At 50.2% G+C, this 21140-nt stretch overlaps 1 protein-coding gene across 1 annotated transcript in view; it reads left to right on the top strand.

Annotated features, from left to right (window-relative positions):
- Positions 1-21140, top strand: part of CACNA1D (calcium voltage-gated channel subunit alpha1 D) — a 303856-nt gene that overhangs the window by 196786 nt on the left and 85930 nt on the right. The window contains exons 9-12 of the mRNA XM_045529982.1: positions 1502-1671; positions 16257-16344; positions 16614-16673; positions 17695-17721. Of these exons, the coding sequence (XP_045385938.1) occupies positions 1502-1671; positions 16257-16344; positions 16614-16673; positions 17695-17721 (345 nt within the window). The remainder of the gene's footprint in view (positions 1-1501; positions 1672-16256; positions 16345-16613; positions 16674-17694; positions 17722-21140) is intronic.

Raw genomic sequence — 21140 nt, 5'->3', positions numbered from 1 at the left:
TCCTGCTCACTCTCCAGATCCCTGGGGTCAGGTCTGTGTGGGCTGCACCCAGCGCACTGGGAAGCCTTGCCTCCTTCCTCACTTCCCAGAGAGTGAAGATGGACCAGCCCGAACAGAGCCAAGGATAGGTTCCAGGGGGTCCGAAAAGTGGGCTGATGTAGGAACAATGAGTGGGATCATTTCTAATTATGGGCAGAAGGTGGCACCTTGGCAGGAATTCTGGTTTCTTATCTGAAGTATGGGCATCACTGGATGTTCAAGTATCTGTTTGGCCCCTTGGCAGCCTGGAGTCGAGGGAGGGGAGTGAAAGGGGCTTAGCCTGGTGAAAGTAGGCTGTTTCCCCATTTGTCACTTGGGTGGGGTTAGCGAGCCAGGTCCTTGAAAGGGAGATGTGCAGGTTCGAATTGGAAGGAAGGCGAGAAGATAGAGGTAACCCGTGGCAGAATCTCAGGGTCTGTGTGCAGAAGCTGCATTGCTGTAACCTCACCTGCTTTCTGAGCAGCTTTTTAATTATACTTACTAAATCCATAACGCGTATATCTTGGCTCCTGTAACAATTCACGGTTGGAAATGCAGATGGTTCCTTGTATATAAAAATTGGGTAATCGTCCACCTGACTCTCAGACTTGCCTGGGCGAATGTGGGGTCTTGTACGTATGCATAGATATAGGACTGCACACATGGAAAGTAGCATAAACAGCGAACAGTTGGGAACATTTACACGTCTGCCAAAGCCTTTCCAGGGCAGGTGTTCCCATAAATGGGCAACTAATTGTACTGCCTCTTTCCCTCCTGCGGGAGAGGCTTTCAAGGGAAAGACGGTGACAAATAGCAAGGGTTAAGAGAAATAGTAGTGCTTCGGTGCTCGACTTCCCCTCTGGGCTGTGGGGTGGGTCTGGCCCACCCTGTCCACTGCTCTGGCCTGAACATACAGGTGGTGGGGAGGGAGCCCAGTGTGGGTGCTGGGAAGCACCGCTCCCCCCTCAGAGCTCTTGGTTTGGACCCAGGGGTCAGTGCACAATATGAATGCAAAGTTCTGTCCAAAAGTATTGAAGAAGCCCTAAACCGGGTACTCTCTGACACAGCTTGGCCCACTTGGGTCCCTTCCCTTTGAAGTGTGATGCCAGATATCCGAGGAGGCTCTGGGAAAGGTGGGGCCTCTCTGAGTTCAGGCCCCTGGTGGGGGTGTCAGAGGCCCACCATGACAGCACATGGTGTTTTGGGCCTGGGCTCCCTGGGACCGCTGTCATGCCGAAGGGAGCTAATTTTCTAAGAAATGATGCATGTGTGTTGGTGTGGTCTCTGCAACTCTGACACCCACAGGCTCGCTTAGGAAGACACTGTCTTATGTCCTGTCCACGTGTGGCTCCCATTGCTGTGCTAATGTGGCTGTACTCGGTGCTGTGTGTCCTGCCACAGTGTTGTGCAGCAGGACAGGTGGCTCATGGAGGAGGTCCCCACGGATGTCCTGACATGTGCGTGTTCTCTTTGCCTCCCTCAGAGAATTTTCAAAGGAAAGAGAGAAGGCTAAAGCACGGGGAGACTTCCAGAAGCTCCGGGAGAAGCAGCAGCTGGAAGAGGATCTAAAGGGCTACTTGGATTGGATTACCCAAGCAGAAGATATCGATCCCGAGAATGAGGATGAAGGAGGAGAGGAAGGCAAACGAAATAGTACGTAGAGCCCCTCCTGCTCCTGACGAGAGGGACCCAGGGTGCGGTCCAGACGCCAGGCAGCGGGCCGGCTCCCCTGCCACCCAGGCTGCGAACGGGGTGGCCTCCTCCCAGACACCCGCTTCCTTCTGCCCGAGCACGTCACACAGAGAACTGGTGCATTTGCACTGACTCCGAGTTTCTGCCTGAGGTTTGGGGTTTAGACTTGCATTTAGTAAGGTGGCTTTATGGCGAGGAGGGGCAGACATATTTATTCACTGTTGGCCTCAGGAAAGCAGTGAGCCCGGTTCTGTGAGGGCACAGAGTGGGGTGAGACATGTGTTCGTCTTACACCACCGGAGAGGAAGTTATGGTTGCCCTCTCCTCAGAGTGAACGGCGGCGATGCACAAGAATTTGAAGAGCAGGGTCCCTCTTGACTTTTATGCCGCCTGAAGTGGCCCCCCCCCCCCCCCCCCCGTGCTGTCCATGTGAAGTCAAAGGCTGAGCCCACCGGGGCTGGGAAGAAACCAGTTCAGCATTCCAGGTGGTGGTTACGAGGCACATGAGTCAGTGACAACTGCTTTGCAGCCGACCCACCCGATACCCCACGCTGTGACACTAGGCACCTTAGAGCACTTCCTGCAGGAGGCAAGGCCTGGTAGCTCAGCCCCTGGAATTAATTGCCACTGTCAGCCACGGCGTGTGTTTTACCGTATACTTTTCCCACAGACACGTGCTCACTCCTCCTGGGGCTGTCTGTGCCTCTGGTAAAAGTGGAAGCTGAGATCCAGCAGTGCATTTGACTAAGATGTTTGTGATTCGTTTCCAGTCTAGAACAGCTGTTAATAAGGACCGAGAACGTGATTCAAGGGCGCATGTCCTTTGAGGGGCCTGGGAGACTGGGTTTGGCCTCCCTTATAGAAGATGGCTGAGCAAGGCCCAGCTTGGGCAAGGCCCTCGGCTGTCATGCAGTCACTTGTGCACTCTGCAAGGCCTGGGGCTGGGCACAGGAAGACCCTGAGAGGGTCTGCTGCCCTCTAGGGAGGGGCAGGCCTGCCCACACATAAACGCAGCACAGGGACACAGAGCTATGGGGCACGAGGGGAGGCAGGCATGTGACACAGGAGCTGAGAGCAGGGGTCTGGGACAGGGCTGGGGGAATTTGCCCTGGGCCTTGACAGATAGATGGATATGAGCTGTGACAGTTCAGTGTCAGGAGAAACAATCTGACCTGGGGAGGTGCGAAAAGGCCAGGTTTTGGGGAGGATGCAGTGGGCCTTGTGAAGGCCAGGGTGAGCTGTAGCAGGAGGGGTGGCAGGGGTGGAGTGTGGCAGCTGGGGCTGAGAGGCCCATGGGGGAGGGGATTCCTGGCTGAGTTGGCCTTTGCCGTTCTTCCAGCCTGGGAGTCTGTGCTGCTGTGGGGAGGGGTGTTTTCTGTTGTTGTGGATGCTACAACCCGCTCAGACCTGTGTGCTGATGGGGGGCCAACAGAGTGCAGGCCTCCCTCTTCCCCATCCTCCCTGTGTTTTGCCAGGCTCAGGAAGGGGCCAGGGCTTCATCACCTAAGGATCAGAAGACTGGGAGCATTTCTAGAGCTGGCTGTGTTTGTCGAATGAGATCAGCGTTTATAAATGGACGTTCATTTGAGTCCCAAATTCGGTGGTGTGTCCACTAGGTGATTAGATGTAAGAAGAGTGTCTGCCCACCCTACGCACAGCTCTCCCTGGGGGCAGTTGGAGCCCACCTGGAGCCATGGCCTTGGCAGAGCTCCTGCACCCACAGTACTGCTGGCAGCAGCGGGGGCAGCGTGGGGATGCCTGCCCAGCCCTTTTCCTCTTCACTTGCGCACTGCAGCTCGGATGCTGCCCTCAGAGGTCCACCAACCACCTGCCTCCCCACTCCTAACCCCAACATGCAGCCTGTGAGGTATAAACCAGGGAAAATATTGTCCCTTTTTCCAGGCAGGGCTAGTTTTTTGCTAGTTTGGATGTGTCCTATGGGGAGCTGACTGGGGCCCTGTTATAGGCCAGTGGCTTTTCACCTCTTTACTGCTCCACCTCTAGAAATAGAGACCCATGTTCCGGCGTTGCTGGCATCGTTTGTGGTGGAGTTGTATGGCCTGTGATTTGAGGAGTAAGGATTTGCACTAGGCTGAAGGCAATGTCCTGAGGGTTAACTATTTTATCTCAGCCCAGCATTTCCTCTGTCCTGCCACTGCCTACAAAGAACCTGACCAGTGTAGTGACAAAATCAATGACTCTGCCTTTCAGAGAACTTGCCGTGAAGGGAAGAGGGAGGAGCAGTGGCCTAGTGTAAGACAGAGTGGAGAAGCTGGGCCCATGGTCAGGGACCACAGTCTGCCGTGTGAGTCAAGAGGGGCGCAGTGATGCTGGCAGTGGGGAGGTGGGGGGATTGCAAGGAAGGCTCTGTGGGGTGAGCAACCTTTGGCTGCAGAGGGTGGGGACAGGGAGTTTTGCAAGCTAAGGAAATGGCATCAATAAGGTGCAGAAAATGATAGATGTTCAGGGCCCTTAAATGCATCACTCAGTAATATAAACAAGGAAGAAACAACCCCCCTTTAAAAGTCTGGTAGATCTTCAGAATTAACCTCGTAGCTGGGTTCCCAAGCCCATGAAACTGCACTGTGTCTTTGGAACGTCAGCATTATTGTCTCTGCTATGCACAGTGATGTGTGACTCAAAATGATTAACTAGCTTAATGTTTGATCCAGAATGGCAAATATTTCTGTAGTGCACCCTTGTTCTTTCCTGAGCTCATTTTGCCAGGTGCTGGGGCCTCCTGTGGAGCGAGTGCTTTCTGAGTCATCAGATTTCCAGGCCCTTGGTGATGAGGGTTTTAAATAAAGACGTAAATCTTAGACTGTGGGAACCGTGTTGAGATTTAACTGACTTAAGCAGAGAGCCGCGAGTCTCCTCCAGCGAGGAGGAGGGGAACTTCGCTGAGCGTAGACCTCGGCGGCCCAGACCTTCTGGAGAAGCCAGCGCAGTTGAGGTTTCCCCGGGGCCTCCCGGGGCCGCCAGCCATTTTCTTCCTGTCACAGCCAGAAAACCACGGGAGGGGAGGGTTCAGTGAGGCCCACACAGTCCTCCTCACCAAACAAACAGTCGTGGATTTACCACCCGTCCATGCCAGGTCTGGGGCTGCCTGTGCATCTGTTTAGCAGGTGGTAGAAGTGCCGTCAGCACCAGTGTCGGGGTGTCAGCATCCTCCCCGGGGTGAGACCACCCCACGTGCCTCACACCCCAGCCCTGCTCTGATGGTACCTCCGGGGCTTCTGGCTTCATCCGCACTGGCGTGGGGTGCTAATTCAGCTGAGTGCCCTTTTCAACAGGGTCCCGGATGTGAGTTGAGCAGTTTCTGTCCAGACATTGAGGAATTAAGTGACAGTGTGAGAAGCAGCACTTCCTGATGCCTGGACCTCAGCCTGGGTGAGCAGGGGGTGGGCTACAGGAAGTCCTTAGTAACGGCAGATGGCCACGAGCTCACAGGGGCAAAGGCTTGGGCTGGGGGGCGTTTTGATGCTCCTTCTCTGGAAAGGGCTGCAATTGAGTTTTGTGACTTGGAATTTGGACTTCAGTGTTAGACAAATTAGTCAACATAACATCTCTTAGCCCCACTTGCCTTGTCTGCAAGAAGGGGATACATATGTATCTACCCATGGGGCTGTTGTGAGGATCGAAGTCTCCGTGACTGACAGGAGTTGTCATAGCTATGGTACTTGCTGCTGCTGTTGTCATCAGACTCCAGTAAAACATAAACAGGGTAATTTTGAAGATTCTACTAGACGTCTAACCAACCTCAGGGTGAGGACCACTTTTAGGACCATTGCCCTATAGTTTGCTGTTCAGAAAGTATCAGTATTGATGGAAACAAACCTACTGACTGGGTCACGTTTGAGATACGGTAGCACAGCTTTCTGGCTCTTGAAGTTCATTTCCAGTTGGTCGGTGCTGGCTGTCAGAGAACAGATGTCCAGTCAAGTACCTGGAGGTGCGCTCACATTCTCTTTTCTCGCTGACCTGCTGAATGTCATTGCCTGCATCTGTGGTGCCCAGTGCTGGCTGTACGTTACAGTCACCTGGGGAGCTTAATACATGCTCCTGATGCCAAACCCCACCCCCTAAAACTGATTAATTCCAGAGTGGGAGCCAGGGTGGCTCTTTTTTGTTAAAGTTCCCTGGATGTTCTTCTAATAAGAAGCTCTAGGGGTGGGAACTCCTGAGTCTTGGATGCTGTCAGTGGCTGAATGTCGCACTGTTCCAGGCACGCACTTAAGATCTCTACCTGAGCTGTCTGGTGACTGGTAGCAGGTAGCTCTAGCTTTGTGCATTCATGAACTATTTAAATTGTCAATTTTGTAATTTGCCATTAAAAATCTCACATTACAAAATTAGTTGAATAGATAAAATTCCCTTCGGACTTACTTCCTGAGCATTTGGTAAATTTTCAAGGATAATTTATTTAACTTTTTGCTGAGCTTCAAGTTTCTTAAGAAACCCTGCCAGATCTCAAAGTGATTTTTTAGACGTATGCAGCTGCTTCTGAGTTAACAATGGAGTTTTGCTAGGGCCATTAAAATCTGGAAGCCTAGAATTCTATTTTAAACTCTTCTCATTGTCAGTGATTAGTCTTTAAAAAAAGTAGTATTAAAAATAATGAAATTGTTTTAAAGGGAGCTCATTCTAAAATTCTGGCCAGAAAAGCAGGGGAGTTTTATTGTGGGAACTATTAATGATCAATAATCCCTCTAAGTGGGGATATTTGATGCCCAAAGAGGGGATACCTGAAGCTCCGACTTGGACCACAAGGAAAGCCTCTGCTTTCTGCTTCCTCAGCGGTCGCAGAGGCTGTGGGTGCTGCCCCTGCCTGCTTCCCCCAGGACTCTGCTGCCGCGGGGCTCAGCGTACAGGTAGCCCTCGCCGCCTCCCTTTTGTACGTGCCACCTAGGTGCCTCTCACTGGGATGCTTGCTTTGGGGGTGGGCAGAAAACCAGGGCAGCATAGCTGTTTGCAAGCATAAGGCATGGCAATTTGTGGGTCCTCTTTTAAAATATTGTGTTTTAAAATTTTGATTTATAAAACTTCTTTCATCACAATTAAACTACCTCAGGGCACAAGTTTAAAATTGAAAATATTCAATTAAAAGCTTGAAAGCAAGCAGCAGCGGTTGGAGTGGCATATGGTAGACATGTGTCCGGGTCAGCTGCTGGACTGCAGAGGCAGCTGGATGTGCTGCCTGGGATGGTCAGCGGCTGGACGCTGTCCCCGCCGGGTGGCACTGGGATCAGTCCTCTGCCCCAGGCGGACCGTCTCCACCGGGGTAGTGGAAAGTAGTAGTGGTTTCCAAGGGCACCTTCACATCTGCACCACCTTAGGCCTCATACGAGCTGGTGGGAGATGCACTTAGGGATCGTTGCCTCACCGTGGGGATGAGGAGGAGCAGGTTCTCCAGCCAGGCTTGCAGACTCCCAAGTCAGGCTTCTTTCGGTTTGTTTGGTTTTAATATATTTCATTTACAAAAATAACATAGGAATTCATATAATATCAAAGTATATAAAGTAAAAAATAAAATTCTCCCTTCCTTCTCCCTCGAGGGAGCCAGACTTGCAGTCTGAGTCCCGTTCTTTAGACCTCACTTTATGTGCAGAACACGTGATTTTGCATCGCCAGCGTTCTCATAGGTTCCCGCCATGAGATGCTCAGCACAGATAGTTTTCATTGAACTGTGTGTGCCATAGACATCTTCCTATGTTTTTAGAGCAAAAATTTTGGCTATTTTTAATAAATTGCCATTATAAAAGCTGCTACAATGGACTGTCTACTCTATAATCTGTGGACCTTTACCTGACGGCAGTTGACAGAGTTGTGTTGTCACACTCATTTGTGCAATGGTGTGATTCATGTCTCTACGGGAAGACTGCGAGCTCCCTGGGGGCAGGAGCAGGCGCTGTGTCTGCTCTCCATTGTGTGGCTGGCACCCAGCACGGTGTGTGTCACACACATGAGTACTCGATTATTTGTTGAATGAAAGACACAGGATAACCCTAAGTAGCATTTGTCGGGTGCTGTATGTGTCAGACACTGTTCCAAGGGGACATGAGTTTGTAATTCCTCACACAGCTTTGTGAGACGGGAACTTGCCAGGTGAGGAAACTGAACCACAGTTCCCAAGGCCACATGACATTACATGGCAAAGCTGAGATCTGAACCCATGCTCTCCTGCAGTCTGCATGTTAAACCCCACAAATACATGCTCCTGTGTCTGCACACTCGTGCTCATGTTCTTGTGGGGGCGGTTACAAGAAGGTGGTTTGCTGTGTCAGGAAGGATGCCCATTTTAGGAACCAAGAGTGTTCTGCCCACCAAGGGTGTGTGCAGGTGCCTGTGCCCTGCTCCCTGGCTGGCTCCAGCATTCCTTCTGCTGCCTCTGTGCTTCCCTTCCCTGGAGCGTGCAGCCTCTGCTCCAAAGACGAGCCAGCTAGGGGTGATCCTGGAATGACGGAGTTGAAAGAGGTTGGGTTAGAGACCCCAGAATCATTTTTCTTGTGCCCTAGTGGTCTTTGGAGAGTTGTAGCGGTGATGATGATAGTAATGGTGGACCATGCCTTGCCCAAGCTGAGTATGCTGCTTATGTTACTTTATTTACTATTTACCTCTTACAACAACCTTATGAGGTCCAGGTCCAACTATTATTGACATCTTACAGGTGAGGAAACTAAGGCTTAGCCACATCAGGTAGCCTGTCCACAGTCATTCAGCCAGGAAGTGGCAGGCCTGGGATCAGACCTGGCGTGTCAGCGTCCAGAGCCCGCCTTTTGAACTCCCACCTGTCCTGCCCATATGGCAGTGCTGGCTGGAATCACACAGCCAGTCAGCACCCAGGACTCCCGGCTCCCTGAAGTGTCCTTTCCCTAACGTCCTCCCTGAATGAGAGGCCAAACACTGGAAACCTTGATCCAGAGTGGGTTACCTGGTCGTTGATTTGCAGCAGTTTCCTAAAGACAAGTGTTTTGTGTAACAGCTGTAGAACATGCACTTCCCCTCTACTGTTTATATCCTGGGCTAGATTGCTAGGAGGAGGAGGAGAACTGGTTCAGGTTTGCATATTGAGGTCTGAGTCCTCTGGGCTGGCTGCCTTGTCCCCTCAATCACGTTGCTTTTGTCGCCCTCTGCTGCTCTGTGATGAAACTGCCTGTGTTTAACCTGAAGGGGTCACAGTGGCCGACTTGCTAAAAGAGGATAAGAAGAAAAAGAAGTTTTGCTGCTTTCGTCAACGCAGGGCTAAAGATCACGGTAAATTACTGAGATTGAAATTTCTCTTCTGCAGACTCTTTCCCCGAGATCTCTGATACCTTTTCCTTGTTTATAGGCATCGTGTGAAATGTGTGTGCCGTGTGGTGTGTTCGGAAGATGCCTATACTTTAATTGCTTGATTTCTTTGCACTTGGTCATGGCATTTTTCTTCTTGTCTTTCTCCAAAATGTGTGTCCTTATCAAGACTGCATTGCAGTTTCCTTTTTGTTTGAACTGTACCTTATGGAGAAGCAGCTGAACCAACTAAAAAAAATTATTTGATTCAGCATGAATATTCTTAGACTGGAAGACAGACTTTTTAATCACTTTTCCCCAAATGATGTTTTTAAATTTAAACTGTTTAGAAATTCCAATAATGTTATTTGATTGATTTTTTTTTTTCCAGGCTACATGTTTGAAATGGCTTCTTGGTCTTCCAGTCTCTGGCTGGTTTGCTCAGGACTATGCTAAAGCTAGTAGTGGCAGTTTCAAGAATGAAGTTAAAAGTTAGACTTTGGGGATGCAAAGATTTGGGGCACTTGCCTTTGCAAGTGAGAATGGGCTCCTGTGGGAAATAGTTAAGTTTCCGGCTATGATCTAAAATAATGCTAAACACACCCGCCATGAGAAACCCTGAGGTAGCAGTCAGGCCGATCCCAGACAGGCAGTTACATGAGCAGCTGACTCCCTGCTCTGCTCGAGTCACTGCTGTGTTTCGACAGCAGCACAAACCTTGGCCTGTGCACACGGGCACATGCCACCTAGTTCTGCCACCGAGATCAGCCCTGGTCACATAACTCTGGAGGAAGAGTCTGTTTGAGAAGATTCAGACTGCAGGGACACAAAGCCAACTGCTAGGAGAGCAGAGGGGACACATTGCACTGTTGTCTTTGAAGTGACCTCTGCCACCATGGGAGTGCTGAGCACAGAGGGTATGGGAAGTAGATGGGAACAACCCATGCATGGTCTGACCGAGGGTTATCTGAGAGTCCTAGTCTCATCAGAAGGCCTAAAAGTGGAAAGGAACGGAGAGATTGTTGGATATAAGCCCCTTGTCACTCAGCACATTGTGGCCCCAGCAGAAGGGGAAGAAGGAGCAGGAACTTGCCTGAGGTTGGACAATAAGCGAGGGGCAGAGATGGGGCTGACTGACTTAGCTTTGATGTTTGCAGAGGGTTTATGAACGGGAGGCTGGGATTGATGCGGTTCCTGGAGGTCTCTGGAAGAAGAATGGGCTTCATCTAAGCAGGAAATATTGTCATAGACATAAGAAAACATGATTTTGAAGACTGACTTAGGAGTATTGTTCTGGGTGGGTTACCAGAATGAGATGAGTGGCTCCAGTCCCCAGAAAACATCCCTCCTCGAGCCCACCTTCCTGAGTTGGGGCACAGGCCTTGTGACTTTCTAAGAATTTTTGTGGCCTCTCCATTAGTTTCCTGAGATCTGCAGGGAGAGGAAGCAGGCTGATATTTTCAGGATATGTTATTTTAGTGGGGATGGTCTTTTATTGACTGAAATACCTAGAGACTTTAAGGAAGGACCCTGAAACTGCTGGTGTCACTGGGTGTAATTCTTGCTTGAGACATGGAGACCTTGGTCTGGCTTTGACCCACATCTCCAGGAAGAGTCTGGCTTCTTGCAGCAATGAAATGTTGTTACTCTACATGTGCACATGCCTTCAGGGGATGTCTGGGGTCATTTTGGCTTTGGCAGGCTTGTTACATCATGGTACTGCTCATGCTTGTCGTGAAAATAAGATGAAAACACAAGATCTTGGTGTCAGATCCCTGTCCTGTAGGAAAGCAGCCACATTCTGCCCTGTGCAGTTGTCCAGCCTCACCCCTGCCCCTTCTTTTGAAAAGAAAGAGTGAGAGCCTTTAGGCTGCTGGGACCGGAAAGGAAATGGGAAAACAAATCCCTGAGTGTGGCTGGGGAGCGCTGAGCTCGGTTTGGCATGTGGCGAGTCTTTCCTTTGTGCTGCTGTGACTGAGGCCTCTCAGGCTGCTCCGTCCTGTGTTCCACTCTGTTCCCTGGGGCGTTGTGCCCCGAGAGGGCCCGGATTCAGTTCTCCTGGGCAGGCTGCTGGACTCCTGCCTGCCCTCCTGTGGTGGCAAGGGCTTCACAGCGCTGCTTGTCCCCTTCTGTCCTTCCAGAGCTGGGGGAATGCAAGGGAAACCCCCCAGTTGCCGGTAGTAAAACCAGACAGCTCGGGGGCGTTTCTGCTTTCCTGCCTTCGTAGCAGGTCAGAGGTAAACGGATCTTAGCGATGATGTTGTCCTACAGCTCATCTTACAGATCAGGTTACTAAGCACCGGCAGGAAGAGGCACTTGTCCCCTTATCACCTGATGACGAGAACCAAGTTTTCCTGACATCTCTTCTAGAGTCTGACCTCATTAGCCTCCGTCACTGAAGGAAGCTGGTCTGAGATTTTGATGTGCTTGTTAACGGTGAACGTAATTTTGAGGCTGCCGACTTGGACCCACACGTAGACTCACGCACTGTGTGTGTGTGTGTGCACCCACGTGTGCATGTTGACTTGCCTCTGAATTCACAAGCCAGGCAGCTTTGGTTGAGAGGTATGTTGTCTTTCAGAATGAGAGTAGATGGAGAAATTTCTACACATTGGTGAAAATGCTAGTTATTGTGCTGGCCTGAGAAACAGTGTATTTTTGTGTGATATGGCCCGTTATGGCATCCAGACCCAATACAAGATCTTAGAAACAATGTGACTCACATCTGCAGAGAGTGCTCAGGTTGGGGCCTGGCCCAGGCGGCCTACACAAAGGCTTTGGAAACTCCCATTGTAGTCCAGGATGTGCTGGGCCACTATCTGGCACCCTCCACGCACCCATGGCAGCACCCACGGCCCTTGTCAGTGCACTGCACTCTAGGCCTAAGGGTTCACCTGGTGCTCACTCCAGAGATCCTGGTGCCTGGAATAGATTGCAAAGCATAACCCCTGAGCTTCCCCCAGATTTTCAGCAGGCAGATTGCAGTGCCAGTCAGCATCCCATCACAGGTGACAGGCTTATCCTGATGCCTGGTTTCACCCAGATTCACTGAAAATAGTTTTTGAATTTATATTAAAAAAAAAAAAACTTGCCCAACAAAGCTCTAGAGTTCCCTGGAATGTGTCAGGGGAAAGGCCTTATATAAGCTTCTCCACATGCACATGGCCCCTGGCTTATTTCTGCAGGAGGGGCTGGCACCCATAGGTGACATGGAAGGGGGAGGTTTGAGGGATCTTCCTGCACCCCAGCGAGGCCTGGCCACTAGTCAGCAATTAACACTGAATCCCTGCTAAACAGGACAGAGCAGGTGCTGGGGAGTCAGGCAGGAGAGGTGCACGTGGTGCAGTAATTTGCCCGTAGACTTACTCACCATGGGTTTTTATAACTCTTTCTGTCTGGGTTGTTATAAAACCCCAGTAGTCACCAGTGCAGCTTGATTTTTGTCAGTCACCGGGCTGATCTGCTGGAAGTGACCTGGTTATGTTCCAGATTTCTAGGGGTTAATAAAGGGCATCCGAATAGCAGGCCAACACTGATAGATAATAGACCGGCTTGGCTTTTTGGAACTTTTGATTTGTGGGGTTTTAAGTATATGCCAACAGCAAGCTGTATACCAGTATATTTAGGTAGGTAAGGCAAGCGCGGGGCAGCGTGGCCAGGGGGAAGGCGCGCGTGCTGAGTGGAAGTCATCACCTTCTCAGCCTGCGGTGACTGTCCCACGGCGGGGTGGCCAGTTCTCTCACGCGTGAAATCAGAGTTCATCTGTGTGCTCTCAGAAGCCCCTTTCAGTTCTAACAGTCTAGGATTCTCTGTCTTGCTTTTTAAAAACGTAACTGAGGTGCTACTGGGGCTAAGTGAAGTGAAACTTATATCGATATCGATTTATTAGCATTTAAAAAAAAGAATGCCTAGCGCAAGTGAAGGGTGAACAGTTTTAATGTACAAACGAGGTTTTTGGTTATGCCCACCGGGCCTGATTTTTTCCATCCTTTTGAAAAGGGACATGTTCTGTCCTGTGGTAGGGAGTGCGGGGCTGGAGGAGAGAGTGAGGCTGCCAGGGCCCCGGTCGGGGCTGGGCTCCTCCGCTCAGATTTAGGGGCTGCATCAGTGTCTGTTTCCAGGACCAAAGGAGGTCACCAATTTCTGGCATAGTCACTGTCCTCTTCCTCCTCCCTCTGCTTCCACCCGTCCTCAGCCCCGGCGACAGCATTCTGGAAAAAATTGATTTATTATGTGCCTGTCGCTCTGTTGGCGTCCCTACAACAGGCTGAGTTAGACAGAAACTCAGTTTATGGCAGGAAAGGTGCAAAGTAAGAGTGACTTTGGCTACTTGGGCAAGTAGTGAAAGCTAATCCACAAGTCTGGAAGGCCGTTCACCCCAGACAGGTCTGTCTGTCTGCGGTGACAGGGGTGGTCAGGCGGAGGCAATGTAAGATCGGTCGCTTTGCTTCCAGGGAGCGCCAGGGGTGCTGTCCTGGGATGATGGTCAGAGCTGACATTTGTGGGCTCCCTGACCACCCAGCCCTGGGGTCCCAGCACTCTGCCTGCCTCATCTCATTTGTAGTCCTGCCAGCAGCCGCACGAGGTAGGTACTGCCTGCTTTGCAGATGAGGAAGTGGAGGTGTGAAGTCAGGTCACAGATGTGACGTTAAACTCAGATCTGGCCACCCCACCTGAAGGGCAGGGGCTGCTCAGAGAGCAGGAGGACCCCCTTGCCCTCTGTGCAGCCCTGACGCGGTGCTGTGCAGCTGTCATCCTCTCTTAGTGGCTGCTTGGGGAGTTTGGTTTTGTTTCTTACCTTCCTTCCCAGTCAGTCTAGGGAACAACCAGTACGTTTCATACGCTGATAGTTGGCATGGAGCTAGAGATGCAAACAGAGGCCCCCCCTTACATCAGCAATATGCAGTTTATCCGTTTCAATCAGACTGTTTGAAAAATGAAGCTTTGGGAATGAAATGCAGCAACTGTACTCATATCAGCATGAGATACAGTCCCCGAGAGTAAAAAGCCACAAAGCTTTAGTCTATTCAGAAGTTTGCTGTTTCGGAAATAATGACTAATGTTTTCATATGATTAATATTAGAACCATGAGATAGTAAACTGTTAGAGACAGAAACAACCTTCGAGATTGTGGAGTTAGCGCCACCATGTCATGGACAGGAGAAGGCAGCTTGGAGAGGTGGCACTTTGCCCGGGGACAGTCAGAACAGCCAGGGCCTGTGCACTCCCCAGTGTGCTGCCCCGGACCTCTGACCCCCTTAGTGGCTGTAATGACCACCAAGGAGAACACTGCACGGAGATGACTCATGGCCAGATTTGAAAAGGGTCTCCCCCTGGGATTTTCTTTGCCCTGTCTCTGAAGGGAAGGGGGATGATGGGAGAGGAACTCACAACAATGAACTGCATGGAATTTTACAATTTTCTAGTCTTTCTGTTCAAGTCAGAGTGAGCAACTGTGTATCTATGTGTGTTAATGGAGTTTTTGTCAAAAGTTTTTCCATGATTGGATTGGGGCTGGGGGTGGGGGGAGAGGGTTTGATTTGTTTTTGTCTGTGCTTTTTTGCATGGACTAGTGAAAAAGTGAATCAAGGTTTTATAATTGATCTCTTTGGACTTAACTAAGGAAGGAAGAAAAAAGTTATTCTATGAGAATACCAATAGTGTGATGTGAGTCTGATTTTTCTTATTTGGCCTTTGCTTTTGAAACCTTTGCCTGAATGTCCTGGATATGGCTGTTGAGGTTCCCGCTCAGGCAGACTCGGTCCTTTGGGCGCTTGCGAAAGGAAGCTTGTCTCAGGCCCCTTAGGAAACTCCTCTGTCAGACTTCCAGGCTCTTTGTGCCAGGTTCCACCTGTGTCCTTGTCATTAACTGCATTAGGCCTCTCGTCTGAGCAGGCCAGCAGGCAGCAGGCCCGTGGACAGAGCGGACTGATCCAGCCCCTTTCCCCTCTGAGCCTGGCTGGGCCTCAGAGCCTTCACCACGACGCTTGAGGCGCCATCTGTACCAGTTTTTGCAGATGAAACTGAAGACATCCTTGCTAAGGGGGCCATGTGGGCAGAGCCCAGAGCAGGAAGGCTTTTCTGTTGACACCACGAGGACTATTGGAAGCAGTCACTCCCATTCAAAACTGTGCATCAGGAAAAGGAAGTACACGTGCTTGGGTGATTGTCCCACGTTTCCATCTTCAGTGACCACCTCTCTTACCCACAGGGCGGAATTAGTCGGTCTTTACTCTGGAACTTCTTGCACAGACCCCCGCAGCAGCTCTCTGCACGGTTAATAGCAATCTGCTGGGGGTTGCCTCTCCCTGGTGCTGCTCCAGGTGGGCACAGTACTGCATTCCGCTTTGGTCCCCCCCTCCTCCTTCCCTGCCTGGCCTCTGGCAGTTCATGACGAGCACAGGTTGAATCAGATACTTGAGAAACGACGCCCATGTGCCAGTTGGTGGCGCGGGGTGGTCCCCGGACCTCCTGACACTAGCGGGTGTGTTCCCACGTTTCCTCCACTTCTGCTCTGTATCCGGCCGTGGAGACGTGAGACATGCCCGGGGACCCCGGTGACACTGGGACCACAGTCAGCTTTGCCCTCTGCTCGCTGGTTGGTAAAAACCTTCCCCTTCCACCCCACGACTATGCTTTCTCGGTGCTCTAGTGCCAGCTTATTTGGTGAGAACTTTCTGCATATTAGCTTCACAAGCTCTGCAGAACTTAGACATCAGATAAATGAGCAAAAAAGGAGTAGAGATCTTAACTTTTTAAAAAGATTTTGTGCGTGGTACCTGTATGCACTGCCCCATCTATAATAGCTCTTCTCCTTCAGTATGTTTAGAATAATTTATTTATGAAATGTTAGGTCTATTCACAGGTATTCTATATACACCTGCTGGGACAGGTAAAGCTGCGCCTCTAACTGAGATGTTTTGGTGGCTTCTCAGTGTGATCCCGGAGATGAGGTGATCAAGTTGGTGCCAGGCCCGGAGACAGGATTCAGTTTGGCCCCTCGGCTCCGTTTCTTGGGAAGTGTCTGGACAGAATTTCCTCCCGGCAGAGGACTCTGTGGGCTTTCTCGGCGTCACGGAAGCGAGTCTGGCCCTAACCCTAACCCTAACCCTGGCTCCTCAGCCCTGCCTTTCTTTGGCAGCCAAGCCCCTGAGGGCCCTCACTGCACTCCTGCTGGTCCCTGGGGGTCTGCCTGGCGGCAGCGGTCCATATACAACCTGCTCCCAGGTGTGCGGCTCCTCCAGCGCGCCGTCTAAAGCCCTCTCCTGTCCCCACAGCTAGCATGCCCACCAGTGAGACCGAATCTGTGAACACGGAGAACGTGAGTGGCGAAGGCGAGACCCAGGGCTGCTGCGGGAGCCTCTGGTGAGTGCGGAGGCCACTGCCTCCCCTTTCCCTCCTGTGGCCTCAGAGAAGCAAGCGGTGAGGCCCAGCCTGCAGCCGTGCCCTAGGGCCATCGCCTTAGGTGCAGGAGGGGCGGGCGGGCTCCCCCCACCCCTTGGCATTCTTCCTCCTGTGCCAGGCCCCTCGGGGGCCCCACATTTCACCTGCTGCCCCCCGTGAAGTCGTCCCTGCTGCAGCGGAGCTGGTGAAGAGAGTGCCAGTTAACCCGGCCACCCCGCTGTGTTCATTAGGTGCTGGTGGAGAAGAAGAGGCGCGGCCAAGGCTGGGCCCTCGGGGTGTCGGCGGTGGGGGTAAAGGCTTGATTCTCCTTCGAGTCCGAGTTTGGCATCCGTGCTTTGACAGAGGGGCTTGTATGGCGGAGTTGCTGACTAGAATGTGCTATGTACTTTTGCCTTCACTCACGGGCCCTGCCCAACCTCAGGCCGGGCGGCTGGGCAGCAAGGCCCTGTCTCCGCTGCTCCTGGCACTGTTCCTTGGAGACGTGCACCACCCTCTCTAGCAGTGGAGGGCGGCTCACAGTGACATCGCTGGCTTTTCCTAGGTGATCTGGGCTGCAGCTGTGGGGCACCAGCAGTGCGGAATGTGCTGAGTACTGCCCGCTTTAGGGGAGCCCCATGTGGTGTGGTTTCGTTTGCTTCTTGCTGATATCCTTAAGGTCTCATCTCTGTAAAGTACAGGTATAGATAGTCTTTAAGAGAACTCACTCTTACTCTTGGCAGAGTTTCAAAAAAAGAATGTGATACGGGCAGAATGTCAGCAGTTTATGAGATGACTTTGCCTCCATTCTCTTGCTCTGCCCTCCCTGCAACATCATGAAGCAGGCAGGGAATGGGTGTGTCTTCCCCATTTTACAGATGAGAACACTGAGGCTCAAAAAGGCATGCTGCTTTCCCACACCCAGCCACTTGGTAAACAGCCGCGCCGGGGCTCCTGATGCAGTGCTCCTTTTGCCACAGTAGTGGCAGGTGCTGCTGTGGAGCGAGTGGCTGTGTTGTGGGCAGGAGGGGCCCTGCTTCCTTCCGTTTGGGGTGGCGGGAGAAGGACCTCTGGCCTCTCTGCTTGTCATCAGGGCCACACGGGGAGTCTAGCTGAAGAGGCTTCTCCTGTCTGGGCCCTGGAGGGTGCTCCGGCTGCCTGCCCGGCACTGGTAGCACCTTGATTTCTGCTCTAGCCTCCCCAGCTGGCCCGCTGCGGGGATCGGGGTGCTCGGCCCAGGCGTCTGTGCATGGCTTTTCCCATAGCGGGAGTGACGGGGAGCGTGTGCTCAAGCCCTCTGAGCAGGAATCTTAACGCTTTTTGTCTTTCTTTCAGTCAAGCCATCTCAAAATCCAAACTCAGGTCAGTATCGTCTTTATGTTTTTTCTTCAGCCTGTGTGTTGTGTGTTTTTTTTTTTTTTTTTTATGTTTTAACTTCTGAATTTTACATAGAATTGCTCTGGACTTGGGTTTTACTGTGGGTTATAACATTGATACCAACTTTCAGCCAGTGCATTAAATATTATGTGCCTACCCCAGGGAGCAGTGTGGTAGGTACTGAAGATCTCCCCCCAAAACAAACCAACAAGACACAATAACGAACAGTTTTTTGCCTCTCAGTCCTTCATTTTCCAAGTCATTTCCCTGAGACAGCTACCACTTGTCACTTTTCTGCTCAAAGGCTTTCCATAGCAAGGGGGTTCAAGAAGCCTCCTAAGGTGCTAGTAATGTTCTGTTTCTCGATCTGGATGAGGGCTACATGTTCAGCTGATAAAATTCATTGAACCATATACCTGTGATTTTGTACTTTACCATATAAATGTTATTTTTAATTAAAAACATTTTACCATTATATATAAACATTAACTTGAGGTAGAATAGAACTAAATATAAAACCTAAAACTACAAAAATTTTAGAAGACATAGGAGAAAATCTTTGTGACCTTGGGTTAGGCAAAGGTTTCTTAAGATAAACAAGCACCCAGTGCACTATCCATAACAGGGAAATCTGATAAATTAATCTTGATCAAATTTAAAACTTTTATTCTTCAAAGGAAAACAAAAAGATAAGCCACTGAGTTGGAAAAAATATTTGCAAACCATATTTAATAAAGGACTGGTATCTGGTATATGTAGAGAGAATAATACATAAAGGATTGTGTCAATCATAAGAAGACAACCCAATAAGGCCAGGCACAGTGGCTCACGCCTGTAGTCCTAGCACAATGGGAGGCTGAGGTGGGAGGATCGCTCGAGGTCAGGAGTTCAAGACTAGCCTCAGCAAGAGTGAGACCCTACCTCTACTAACAATAGAAAAAATTAGCCAGGCAACTAAAAATAGAAACAAAAAATTAGCCGGGCATGGTGGTACACACCTGTAGTCCCAGCTACTCGGGAGGCTGAGGCAGGAGGATCGCTTGAGCCCAGGAGTTTGAGGTTGCTGTGAGCTAGGCTGATGTCACGGCACTCTAGCCTGGGCAACAGAGCAAAACTCTGTCCAAAAAAAGAAAAAAACAACCCAATAAAAAATGGGAAAAGATTGTGACAAGCATGTCACCAAAGAAGAAATGTGGATGGCAAATGAGCATATGAAATGACCATTAGTTGTTAGGAAAATGCAAATTAAAATCACATTTAGATACCACGGCATACCTAGTAGAGTGGATCAGATTTAAATATTTGACAATACCGAGTTCTGACAAGTTCTGCTGATCAGTGGGAATTTTCATACAGTGCAGTGGACATGTCAAAAGACACAGCCATTAAAAAAAAAACAGTTTGGTAGTTTATTATAAAGTTTAAACATATGGCCCAGCAATCTATCCCACTTCTAAGGTGTTTCTATAAGAGAAATGAAGATATATGCCTACACACAAAAAAAAATTTTACATGAGTGTTTATATCAGTTATATTTGTAGTTACCTCAAATTGGAAATAATCCAAATGTTCATTAAATGGCAGATGGGCAGACAGTGATCCATCCATGTGATGGGGTACTGCTTAGCAATAAGGAGAGAACTGAGACATGTAGCAACACAGGTGAATCTCAGAAGTATTCTTGCTGGCCTCAAAAGCCTACACAGTGTACAATTCTGCTTATACGATGTTCTGGATAAAACCAAACAATAGTGCTAGAAAGCAGAGCAGTAGTTGGCTGGGGGTGAGGATGGTGGATTGATTACGAAAGGCAGTGAAGGAACTGCTTGGAGTGATAGATATATTCTATATTTTGATTGTATATACCTAAAAAGCAAATTTTATCAAATATAAATTATATCTTAGTAAACCTGATTTTAAAAAAGTTAAGAGCCCTTCTATGGCTCCGTGTTGCCAAAGGGCATATAAATGCCTTCGTACTCTAGCCCCTGGTCAGCCTCCCCTCCACATTCCCCAGGTCGTAGCTGCGCTGGACTGTTCTCAGTTTTGAGGTGCCACATGCTCTGTTTCTTCCCACCTCAGTGCCTTTGGCCATGCCATCTCCGGTGGGTGGAGTGCCCTTCCTCTGCCCCCCTGGGGAACTCTTACTCATGGATCAAGACCCAGCCTAAAACCCTGCTTTTTGGAGAAGCCTTCCCTGACTCTCCCAAGAGCCTTTGTGGCTCCTTTCTCTTTGCTCCTGCACCCTGGACCTTGGGAACAGCACCCGGTGTGGATTTACAGTCATTATTTCCACAACCCTGTATGTTTCTCGGGGACAGGTACTGTGGGACTATGCCCTCTTCACCTCCACCTGCCCAGTGCCTGGCACGCGGTTGGTGCTCGGGAATGCTGGTCTCATGAAAGAACAGGCCTGGGCCACCTGGCACTCAGAGCCCAGTGGGGGCCAGGTGGGGGTGCTGCAGGGTTCCAGGGGATGGGACGATGAGTTTTCCTGGATTTGGGAGACACTCGTGCCTTGTCACCACAGCATGAGATAGACCCACCAGGGCTGGGTCTTTTTCAAGCCACTTTGCTTGTGTGTGCTGGATTATGCATCCCAAGAGAAACCTAACTGTGAGTGGGACAGAGCCTTTAGTGTCCTTGGTAGAGTTTTCCCATAGTGGCTGTCATATTTCTGGCTGTTCTTTCCATTGGAAATTGCACAGCAAGAGCAATAAGAAAATGCACCTTGCCTGATCCATGTCTTGGTGAAGAGTTGGCACAGCTCTTCTTTCGCTTGCCTCCGGGGTTACAGGTTTTTTTGGTGTTTGTTTTTTGTTTTTGTGTTTTTTGTGGGTTTTTTTTTTTTTTTCTGCATAGCAACACAGCTGAGTCAGCCAGGGCTGCAGCTTGGGCAGCCTGGAGGATCCTCTTGACTCAGGGCCCCAGAGGCAGTGCCCTGTTGCTGTCAGTGAGGTGGCACGGTCTCCAGAGGGCTGGCCCTTCCCAGGGATCCAGGTCACTGAGCAGCAGCTCACGGTGCACTTGACCAAACCACCACCTTGTGGCAGGGAAGGTTTTCCACAGGGGAACAGGCTAAGGCAGAGGATATTTTCCCTAATTACAAACAGGAGCGGAAGGTGGGTGGAGGACATGCTACTTGTCTGTTTGGCTCAGCTCATTTTATTTTTGTGAAAACACGATTCAATATTGGCTTTTCTCCTAAAGGTATATTTTGAGCATCGCTAGTTAGAAAGGGCACCTGATGACTCAGTATGAAGACTCATGTCCTACTCAGCTTTGACAACTCTGCCAGGCTCTGGAGGAACCTCAGAGACTTAAGAAATGATGGAAAGTTTCCTTAAAAAGAAAAGTGTGGTTTTGGAGCACTTTGCTGCCTGATAAATTCTGTATGGTGATTG

Source organism: Lemur catta, chromosome 18, assembly GCF_020740605.2.
Source record: "Lemur catta isolate mLemCat1 chromosome 18, mLemCat1.pri, whole genome shotgun sequence".
Taxonomy (NCBI): Eukaryota; Metazoa; Chordata; class Mammalia; order Primates; family Lemuridae; genus Lemur; species Lemur catta.
This window is presented reverse-complemented; position numbering and strand designations above follow the sequence as displayed.